Genomic DNA, 12776 nt, shown 5'->3' with positions numbered 1-12776 from the left:
CGCTCAAGTCATCAGTCCCTTTTATTTTATTTTATTCTTATTCTTATTCTATCAACACTTATGCTCATTGTAAAAATAATATATTTACAGATTGTATAATAAAACAAATAAAAAACAAAAAAAAAAAAAAAAAAAGTGACATTGAGACAAGTATGATAAAAAAAATTACAATCTATTGATAGCGTTATTATTACTTAAGTAATATATTAAGATATTTCGAATAATTAATTGTTGGAGAAAAATTAATCGTAAAAAGCGGGTAAGTGGGTACCGCTCTGCTGTATGGATCATTATTATATTATATTATAGGAGTGTTAAATTTGAATCCAATGATAGGTATCATTGTATACGAAAAACGATTCTGAACGAAGATGATTTGTCAGCCTAGGATATAATTTCCAGTGGTAGGTGAAAAAGATGGTTTATGATTTAATGGCCTGAATACACCAAAAATTAAGTTCTTTTATAATTATTGTAAGCTAAACTTATGAAAAATCTCGTATTAAATTTTCAACTCTTAGCTACTTATACAAACATTTTTATGAATTATACCTACAAAATAATTTGCAAATATTCATGGTTTTGAGTTTTTGACGAATTTTCGTCAATATTTGAACTTCAAATGCTAATAAAAAAAAATTGTGCCTATGTATTCTAATAATTTTATAATCACTTTAAGAATAACTTATGAGGAACTATGTATTAAATTTTCAAGTATTTTGATTGGGCCAAAAAAATTTTATCGACACTTCAAAAAAAAATTCTCATAAAAATCGAAAATTTCAGTGGTCTATAAATAACTCAAAAATGTCAAAATTTTTTGAAAATTTAACTGTATATAAATAACACTAACATAAATATTTGGTGAAAATTTCAAGTATTAACATTGATTAGTTTTTGAATTACAACCATATAAAAAATCGATTTGGTTGAAAACTGGTTTTGTGTAAAAATTCCCGTTTTCCGTCACTTTTTTTTTGTTTTTCTCGATTTTTTTGAAAACTGTTTACTTTTGACCTCTATAATGCACCAAGGATATTCACTTTGCCATCGGAAACCACCCCCAAAGTTTGAAATTGAAGTATTATTTTGACTAGTTATGCTGTACACAGACATAAAAAAACACACATTGTAAAATCAATATACATTTAATACTCCGTTCAGAGTCTAAAATCTAGTACTATGAACATTAACTTTTAAAGTTTATTAGATAGGTAGTATAGGTACCTTATTAGGCGAAGGAGTAAGTTTTCAGACTCAAAATTCCACATACATGATTTAATGCGTTGCCAAATTTATATAGGTACCTGGTACATGCATAAAAACGTAAAAGATGTCAAATTTATATTTCTTTTTCGGTCCACAGCCACTTATCAGTTTTTTCTAAAAAACTAGTTTTTCGTATTTTTCGGTGTAAAATTCATGTAATCATTTCAAAAATATACTATACACATTATTCATTAAAGGAACGTCGCAATATCGTATAGAACAATAATATGGAATACCTCCGAATTTAATGTCAAAAAATACGAAATACTGTTTTTTTTTTTTTGAAAAAATCGCATTATGTACAATATTTGGTCAGTGGCGTCACGAGCTTATTTTTTTTCAATTGTCCCAAACATATTGAGTGGATGGGTATTTTTGTTAGATCGTAACAATATTTTTGTATTTAACTATCATTATAATTTACTTATATTTATACCTATATAAATGTCATAAATATTATAATGTGTTATTTTCAATATTTAATATATAGGTATATCGGCAGGGCTTTTATGGGTGTGTGGGTGGGTAACTTCAATGTTTGCCCCTGTGAAGAAAATGTTCGTGATGCCACTGGGTACCTATCATAAATAAGAATCATCTACCTATGTTATTATTCAATAATTAAAAAAAATAACAAATTAAGAATTTCTCATACGAGTTTTAAAAATGTACTTTTGTTATCGTAATCAAAATAATGTGTTGCACATTATTAAATTTAAAATCAATAGATATAATGCAAAAAAAATTGTTTTGGACCACATTGATATAATTGTAAATACTAATAGCATTGGTGTCCTATATTATAATTGTAGTATATTCTAATCAAGACCTGGGTCAATGGAGTTGACAGGATCGAAGAAAAACAATTACTAAAGACCAAACATAGGTAAATAATGCTTTTTTTTATATAGAAATACTTAATAGTTTAGTTTTAAAATATATAATATATATATTGGTATTTACTAGATTTATACAAGTGAGTATAATGTCATTTAGGTTATGGTTAAATAGGTATTAGATTAGTTTATAGAATAAATAATATTTTGATGTTGATTTCTGAATTTCCGATATAAATTAGAAAATTGAATTTAGTTGTTATTTTTGAGTTTTGAGAGGTAAAAAATAAATGTTATAACATTATTTTTCAAAAAATAAGAAAGTAAATTTACACAGTCACAGAGCTTGAAAATTTAATATAAGATACTTAATTTATATGAAATAAAAAGGAAAGAACAATGCACACTTGAGATCTGAGACTTCACTGTAGGTACAGCTAGGTGGTTATCTAGTTTTTATTTTTTTTCCACCAGTGTAGCCGGGTTTAGCTATAATATCTAAGTAATACTTTATCAAAAGTATATACGATGTTTACGAAAAAAATGTGTTCAACATACCATACCAACTTTATATTTTTTATGTGCTATGATAAATCATTGAATTCTTATACATCTATAATTCTCTACAGTAAGGTTGTCCCCAGTTTCCATTTGTAAGGGAGAAGCAGAAACTTAAGATATAAATATAATTTATTTGAGTATTAATATTTAAATTTGTAGTATAGTATTTTTATTTTATATAGCTATTAAGTAGGTACAATTTTAAATTTCTTAGGTGTGCAGCATTTAGTGTTAATTATTTATATTTAGATACAATAAGGAACCCAATTATCTAATACAATATCTTTATCTATTATATTTATAGCCGATCATCTATTTATTATTAATGTTTTTCTCCGATTGATATATTCTTTTTTTTTTTTGTCAAAATCAGTAGAGTATTTTTCAATACCTTTATAAAATTCAACAATACCTTCAGTTTAACTATATTTCATTATTTGTAACCAATGGCAATCCTATTAATTTTACAAATAAAAGAGTATTCAATTTTTGTGAGTCAAAATAGAATTTTTATGTAAGCCATTACCTATAAAGGTTGAAATATGAGTTACCAAGTCTCAAAAAAATCATTGATATAATTTTTATTTAAAATGGTTCAGTATCATTTATAAGTCTATAATGAATAAAAATTAAAAAGAAACATTTATTATTTATATATATCTTAAATAGATAACAATAATACATTAGTATATATATATATATATATATATTATGTATGTATAGAGCCAGCTCGCAAATAGACAATCGTTTAGGGCTTCAAATTTCAAATGAAAATCATGAAGCATGAAATACTAAATATATAATAACTCGTTTGTTGTATCACTGGTGGTACACCGTAATCGTAATATTTTAGTTATCAATAATTTTGTACCAAACGCAGCTGTAACCCTTCGTGTTATTTTAAAAATGACTCAAAGGTGGGCAAGTTAGTGAAAATTATTAACTCAAGTTAAGTTAAGAGAATACAATATTGATAAGTTAAAAGTTAACAAATTTCAAATTTAATTTGATAAGTTAAAAGTTAATATGGAAAAAAATATTAACTTAACTCAGTTTAAAAAAAGTTAATCTATTTTTTTAAATTAGTATGTAAATAACATAAAGAGTGAATGTTATCTAAATTCATAATATTGTCTATAAGTAAAGAACGGAATAATATTATCATGTATGTATTACACACGTCACACAACTATAACTATATAATTTATACATTAGTTTGTGTTATTCTAGTATTGGATATTTTTATTTTTACTAATATAGTAATATTATGTATAAACAAAAAATTTCAAAATGTTTTTAACTTTATGGATTTTTTTAAATCAACTGCGAAAAGCTAAGTTATTTCAACTATAAATTAAACTAGTTAAGTTCATAAGTTTATTAGAAAATTAACCAACTACCTAGTTAAGTTAAAAAGTTAAAAAAAATTAACTTTTTTACTAGTTAATGACCACCTTTACAATGACTGGTATGGTTGCAACAGGCAAACGGAACTTTTCCAAATTAAAAACAATTAAAAGTTATTTGAGGTCTTCTATGACTGATAAGAAAGGTTGAGTGATATTTTTATAATTTAAATTGAAGTAGAAGTGACGTAAAATCTTGAGTTCAAAAGTGAATTGATTGCTTTTGCACACAAAAAGGCTCACAAAATAAATTTAATTTAATATATTTTTCATTTTGTAGTTGTATCTTTTAAATTTATAATTAAATACTTATTTGTTAATGTATGATACTGTTTAATACTGTATAATGACTAGTTCTATTTTAAAAGCATTTATTATTAGGCTCGTATTATTATATTTTGTAAAAAAAACTGGTCACATAAAAAATTTTAAGTTAAAAATAAATTAAAATAAGGGTTAATCCATAATTGTTAAAAACGAATGTGTTTATTTTATATACATAGGTACTCTCGTACTCCCCAAAAAATGAACTACTGAATAGGCGCAACGTAAAATAGATTATGTCAGAGTAGCAAAAAACCTACGGCAGGCCTTGTATATATAATATTATAATATGATAGGTACAGAGAAAATCATTAAAAAAGATCTTAACTCAAGGCGGGAAAACACTTTTATTAGTTTAAACGCGTGGTTGTTTCATTGGTACAGTATTTTATGTAAAAAAATTATTCGGAGCAAACGATATTAAATCTGTTGATCTACTACTCTATAGGGCAGTCTATGTAGCGCTTTGCAAACGTTGCACTTATAATACTGTAGTACTATATACCTATAAACCACAGGATGTACCGCAGACGGTATAGGTACTCGGAAATAAAAGTTCACGCAAGTGCTACCCATTTTTATTATGGGTACAACTATTGATAACAGTTTTAAAATTTCGACCGACTTGAGTAAAGTTTATATCATTTATATCGCTGGAAATATATACCTCTTTCTAATCATATAAATTAGATTACAAATGTTAAATTTGAACAGCACTAAAGAAACAAAAAGCTCGTAGGTATAATTAAATTTTTGAAGCCTGAAATGTGGAGGATCAAATGGGGAATTGTATTTTATTACTGTAATACCAATTTGTTTATGCGATTTGTATAAATCGGTAGCTGTTTTTTCTGTGGGTTATTTTTCCGAAGTGAACTATTTTTGCCGGTTTTTTCGGCGATCAGCCGAGGACAGCTGCTGCGAGTCTATACAGTGTTTCAGCTGTGCGATTATGTAAACTGTATAAATATATACCTACACGTCCTATAGCAGCCGCGGTTAAGTGATGTCTATAATTCGATTTTCCGGGTATCCGGGAAGACGCACACACCGCGATTACCTGACCGCCGCCGCAATCGCGTATTATTATAGTTGCACTTTCCGCCGCACGGCGCCAGGCCAACGCGCCTTGACGTCACGGACGCGCGCCGGCGGGGACGGAGGACGGGCATACGCGAAAGCGGTACCGGCGCGCGCGTCAGCCGGCCACCGCAGAGCACTGCCGGTGATCCGCGCCACAGCGCATTCATAATATCATTACGGTCCCGTCCCGCCGCTGCTGCCGCCGCCGCCGACGCTATATCGGCCGCTCATGCCGGGCGACATTGCCGTGACCGTCGTATAGGATAATATTAATAATATATTATATTGTTACGATATTGTGTATAATATTATAATATAGCGACTGCCGTCATGCGGACCGCGCCGGGCTGTCGCCGTAGCATCGGCGGTAGCAGTAGCGCCGCGTCGTCCGCGTCGCGTATTCCCGCGGCCACCGGACGTTCAATCGCCGTACCCCGCAACAGGGCGGCGTAACTGCTGCACTGCGGATCCACGCCACCGGCCACCGGCTACACGCGACCATGGACTGCAAACCGGACACTATCGGGTTCTATACCATCGACCGGCGCATCGGCAAAGGCAACTTTGCCGAGGTCCGGTTGGCCACGCACCGACTGGTCAGAAGCGAGGCAAGTGGACAATATAAAAGCACATCACTTATATGCACGCGCGTTTGTCCCGTATTCGTGCGATATGTACGCCTACCGTTTAGATACCTAACAGTAATAATAACGATACTTAAATGTCACGATTATATAGGAGTCGATATATGGTATAGGTAGGTACCTAAGGTTTCGACGGTAATCCGTATACCATCGCGATAATATGGGTACATTTTTAAATTTTAAGTTTTTTTTGTTTTGTTTTGAGGGGGGAGAGCTGGGGGTCTTTATGTCGCTCTGTATCATACATATTTAGCTAATTCAAAAATATACATCGTATGATAGCATACTAAAATTCTATACACCATGTCTCTGATATTTTTCAAAACGTTTCACTGTTTACTATACGTCTTAACACCTATAAGAATGAAAAAACGCAGAACTTAAAAGATTAAATATATTTGTATATACGTTTAAACCTTGAGGGATATTATGCGTTATTGATAAAATCCTCCAGTCGTTAACAATAACACAATAATAATTAAGCATATATATTTTTTTTGCCACATGCGTAAAAATGTATAGTACTGTATAAAAAGTATATTAATACTAATTGCATGTTAACAACATGTGTTGTGAATAAAAAGTGCTGGAATTAAGAAAAATGTTATTGAATGCATATAATAATTATATAATATAATTTATATAGAGTGATTCACCAAGCATGTACACCCCCTTTTTCTTCAGTAATATAGTTTTATTCATAAGTCTGATCTTTGAAATATTATGTAGGTACACTTTAAAACTATACTTTCTAGTTTTTAAGTTTTTGTACTATTTAAGCTATTTAAAGAGTATCCAGTGAATTTACAAACTTTGGTTTTTCAAATGAGAACTTCTTTTTTCTATTGTAAATTATTTAGCCGGCATATTTTTTTAAACTTAAACGAGTAGTTTTTGAGTTATTTAAGATTGTACATTAAGATTTAGTTGGACACATCAACATTTTCAAAATATTATCCACTAAATAATGCATAGGTAATAAAATAGGAGAGTTCTCATATGAAAAACAGGAGTTTGTACTGGCATAGGAGTATAGGACACCTAATTATCTACAGTATAAATAATTATAAAATATGGTCCTTAAGTACATTTAAGAATCCAAAAATCAAAATCTGAATAAATATATTATTAAATAAAATAATAGGGGTGAGCCTGCTTGGTAATCATTCAGTATACAAAAAATTATAATTTATACACCTACTAGAATATTTAATAGTCAGGATGATGTAGGAGTAGAGGAGAAACTCACTAGTGAAATTTAAATTGCGCTTATATATCAAGTACATCACCTAATATGTTATGTTACATATATTGCACGTGTGAATGAGCGATGATAGTCCTATTATTGTTTTATTCGATATATAATATATTTTTTACCATCATTAAACGGTTCATTTCCGTCATTATTATCATATGACACGCATATAGGTAGGTTATGTGTACCACCTATTTAGTCTATAGAATATAGTATAGAGTATATTATTATATTCAGTGCTTACGTTTATTGTTCCTATTGTAGGTAGGGATTTAAATGTGTGGGTGGTTACTAAAGGTGCTTTAAAATAAAATCAGAGCATTATGTCGTAGACACTCTGTGTTTATTATGTATATAATATAATATGTCTATTACAGTTCAATTCTAAAATTTTTATTATGCTCTTGTATGTATAATTTAATTACATGCATATATTATGATATATGTTACACTCTTAACAATAATATTTATGAATGAATAATACTATAATAATATAGATAAAATATTATAATAAATAATATCAATAATAGAGTTGTCGTTTTAAAAATAAATATGTTTTATTGGAACTAAACAAATCAATTTAATTTTTTTAATGTGTTTAATCTTAAAAATAAATAAATAAATATCCTATTATTATATTCATACATAATATAGCTACGAGTTATACTACTAAAGACATCTATTTATCGGATTTAAGTGCAACATATTTAAAAGTGTATATAGGTACATATATTATACATAATGAAACAAAAATTGAACAATTGTTTTTTTTTTGTTTTTCACTACTTTTTCTCAAAAAACACTAATAAATTATTTAAAACAGTAGGTATGTGTAGTTACAAATAATTTATAGCTAAAATTTAAATATATTCAAATTTTGCAATACTCTCTGCTACTAATTTATAATAATTACAATAATTAAATTTATTAATTGATCACACATTCACATATAATTACATTTTTTAAACACTATAAAAAAAAGTGCAGTAAAAAAAAACCATATTTTATTGTACAACCAATAATTATATTCGCTATCGCATATAAGTAGTATACAATGTATAATTTGTTTGTTAGTTGTTATTATAGAAGAAAATAAAGATGGATAATATAAACTCAATTATAATAGGTAGGTACTAGGTATACATATGAATTAAATACAACATCCAATACAATTTACATTTAAAAAATAATATTTAGTGAATAATGTACAACTTGTTCTTTAAACTTTGGTATTATTATGTTTTTAACGGTAATATATGTTGGCTTTATGCCTATATTAATATCTACTTGAGAAAATATAATTTAAACCTGCACCAGTTAATTAAAACATATTTTAACTAACTTAACTCTGTACTTTGTGGTTTACGAATTTATATAATATCTATGTATTTTTTATAATAATATAATAATACATGACTTTTATTGTAAAAGTTAATCATTATGATGTTTTTAGTGCATTATTATGGAATTTGTTTTTCATTTAGAATGTATGCAGGTTTTAAAAAGTTAATTATAAAATTAATTTCTTCTCTTTTCTTTTCTTTTAATTTAACAAGAGCCCATATTTCCTTTTCTTTATATGGTTAAAGTAAATTTTTAACTAACCTAATCAATTTCGTAGGTAGGTATAAATATGAATTGGAATGTTTGATACCTACTAAATTTTATAAAATAACATTGGTTGAATTTTATTGACGATACTATTCTATTCTCACGAGTATTCAGTATTTGACCATATTAAAAAATAATTTATTATAACTTATAAGAGTAGGTATATGTAACATACTTTTACGGTCACGTTACAAAATTGTCCCTAGAGGAAAATATTATTCATCACCGTTAATACATATCTACACACCTGTGTAATACTATAATAGTATAAAATAAATGAGTTAAGAGTTAAGATATAAGAGAAGCTGTATGAGGCAGCCACTATAGTGAAGAATGTGAATAATGCTACTTAGAATTTCGCTGTTGTATAAACGATGAAAATTTTTTTTAAAATATCGTGATATACTACAGTAAATACCTACTGTAAATTAAATAAAAAAGAAGAAAGTATTTTGAGAGTAATAAACTAGGGTATGGTAGGTACTTAGTGTATTTTTTTTAATATCTTTTTGTTGCACCCAAAAAAACATTGAACGTATAATTTATTAATTATTTACTTTTAATAATTGAAAATTGTTAAATTTAATTTTCTTTCTTATTAAATGTATTTACCTACATGGTTATATAAATACGTTTAAAACCAATAAAATATATAAAAAATGGGATTATTTATCATGACCCAGGCAATAATGCGATATCATAAAAAATTAAGTCATTTTTAAATTTTAAAAATAAATACTGATAATAAACAATTATTTTAGCTTCTTTATTTTAAGTCTCAATAATTATTCAACATAATAATAATAATATTTTTAAAAAATTATATTTTCCCTAAGATACTAAATACTTGATTTGTGACAAAAAAATCATCCTGTATAATATAGAGTATAATACTTCAGTCTATAGACTATAATAAAACTGTAGTAAATATAATTTTTTCCTAACGTATTTTAGACTTTAGTCTTATACGTTTTATTGCGTTTTATATTGTTATTATTTTTTGTTTAAATGTGGAAATAATATTTTTGCTTACATTTTAAAATTAATATTTACATAGCTACACACAGGTTTGTCTAACTCTAAATTATTTAAGATAAGGGAAAATATCAAAGCATTATTTTGCTTTAAAAGCTCATGACAATTGTTTTTATATTTTATAGTTTCCTCAAAAAATCATTTATGTTAATCTTAAATTTATATTTTGCTTGGAGATTTACAAAATTGTGATAAATGTATTAAGTGAGTGGGCGTGGATTTATGTCACTTCTTAGCAACATAAATATATTTTTTAGTAATATGTAAACATGAGTTCCCCAGTGTTATAACTAAAAGCATAAAAGCATACCTTCGATGTTACTAGTCTAGTCAAACAGTATTAAACAGTAGAGATAAAGCACGGAATTAAAAACGAGTTTTTTCATCTTTTTAAACCAAATATTTTGTTTTAGAATTTTTTTTTTTACGGAACTTATTTATATTATTTACTAACACTTAGGACTTAGAACTTAGGATTTTTATAAATCAAAATATTTGAACATATTCAAAAAAAAATTGTTATTCTCGTTTATCGGACTAAATAGGTCATTATACATTATTTGGATTTATAGAAAGAACTATTTTTTTTTTATATAATACCAGTATTTGAATACATAATATGACATAGGTCATAGACCATACATTGGCGTAAATACGGTTTTTTTTCTGGGGGGAAACCCCTTACACTACCCTCGTAAATAGCCACTGGACCATATAATATAATAATGCATTAAGTAAAAATCGTAATAGGCACCTATATAATGTAAGATCTATAGTCGGGTTTATTACAATTAATTATTTTAATATAGGTATATTGTATAGTAATATCTATTTTTTAGTAATAAGTGGCTTAGTTTTGTAATAACTATAGATATATATTTTAAGATTTATGTATTATGTGGACAATAAATGAAAAATAAATGAAATTTCAATTATTCTCAAGTTTCATTTAACATATTTAGTAAGAAATTTGATATTTTATTTTTAATTCACATCATATAATTTGAATTAATAATTAATGATTTTATTCAATATTTTATTGTAGACACTCTAAAATACTAGTAGAATGTTCAAAATGTGTTGATTACTAGAAATAAAAATAAACAATAGTTATGATAAAAACGTGTATTGTAGATAATAGCACATGCTGGCAAGGGCAGCAGCCAGAAGTCAGAATAGTTTGTTTGGGATAAGGGGTCGGATAAAACAAAAGTCCATAAATTGGGATTACCTATTTTTGTTGTAAATAATAATATTTAATTTAAAAACATCATTTTACTTTGACATTCGGTGGTACAATATTTAATTATCATATTTTAGTGAAATACTGCATTATTTTTTATAATTTATGATAATTTATATTATTTATGGTTGGTAAAACTCACGTGACCAATAAATCGAATCCACGTCATTGGTCGTTTTGAATGTGAGACATTTGATCGAGTGACGTAAAAGCTACGATTTTGTACGTACGAGCGTGTATGCTCGTGGTACGCGTGGCATAAAGACGTTTCTAAATATATAATAACATTATGTAAATCGCCAAATCGCCACTATTTGTTTGTGAATATAGAACTTATGCGTGTGTATCGTTTAAGCTTTCCACATTCCACAGAATATGAGAGTTTTTAGTTAAGGGTTGTGTGCACGAATAATTTTGTTAATGTTTTCGGTTTGTAAATAGGTACCTTTACGCCATCTAATAGAACTTTACATTTACATTTAGATACCTATAAAAGTTTTTTTTTGAGTATTTAACTATAATTACTTTGTAATACCTATTAAGTGATTTAATCGACAAATGTATGAAAGTAATAACTTATAATTTAGAGATGCATCATGCATAACATTTTTTCATTGTAGGGTTAGAATGACATACTATTATTAGGAACCTATATAATTTATTAATTAAACAAAAAAATAATATTTGAGTAAAATTATTTAGTTTTACCGTATTTTAGACAGTTTGGTATCATTATAGCTCAGTGGCTTTCAAAGTTTTTTTTTAAATACTGCATATTGTACTCTTTATAAAAAATATTACGATGCCTGCACACTAATTAATTTTACTACCTTTTTTTCTTATTATTTATTTTTTTGAACAAAATTTCTCGGCATACCTACTACATTGAAACAACTAGTTTGAAAATCATTGCCATAAATATTGAAATTACTCGTAAAAAAGAAAAAATAATAATAATATAGCCAATATAGGTTTATTAGGTACATATTACCTAATATATTCTTTAAGCTTGTTTATAACGTTGTTTAAATTAAATCATAAGATAATTAAATGTTATCTCAAATGTCTTATTTGTGATATAAATAATAAATCGAAAAGATATATGCCTACTACAAGTATATTCTAAATGTATAATTTTAATTGTTTTAACTTAAGTAATAATCATTACAAATGTACAACTATAAATTTATAACTGTAAGCCGTTATAATATTGTAGTTTTAACTGTACAACTGTGGTAGTGTAGTGTATGAATAAATCAAATTTGTTTTTTAATTATAAAAATATAAAATTGAGTGTTGCCAATTTTAAATTTTGGCGATAAATTAATAATTGTATTTTTAGATTTGATTTGTTTTTAAATGTATTGAATATTACTTAAATTACATGTCATTTAAACATCGTGATTTGTACAGTAACATTTTTATTTTTTAAAATTAAAAATATACATATAATTTTTTTTTGTAAGTATTTTATTTTGGTAATGTTGCCAGAGTTTTCTTAACGTAGCA

At 27.0% G+C, this 12776-nt stretch overlaps 1 protein-coding gene across 2 annotated transcripts in view; it reads left to right on the top strand.

Annotated features, from left to right (window-relative positions):
- The first annotated feature begins 5570 nt into the window (after nt 1-5570).
- Nucleotides 5571-12776, top strand: part of LOC114122016 (serine/threonine-protein kinase SIK2-like) — a 31609-nt gene continuing 24403 nt past the window's right edge. For both annotated transcript variants that reach the window (XM_050210831.1, XM_050210830.1), the window contains exon 1: nt 5571-6087. In XM_050210831.1, the coding sequence (XP_050066788.1) occupies nt 5980-6087 (108 nt within the window). In that variant the 5' untranslated portion in view covers nt 5571-5979. The remainder of the gene's footprint in view (nt 6088-12776) is intronic.

Source organism: Aphis gossypii, chromosome 1, assembly GCF_020184175.1.
Source record: "Aphis gossypii isolate Hap1 chromosome 1, ASM2018417v2, whole genome shotgun sequence".
In the NCBI taxonomy this organism is placed as follows: Eukaryota; Metazoa; Arthropoda; class Insecta; order Hemiptera; family Aphididae; genus Aphis; species Aphis gossypii.
The sequence above is the reverse complement of the archived record's forward strand: the minus strand, read 5'-3'. Positions and strand labels throughout refer to the sequence as shown.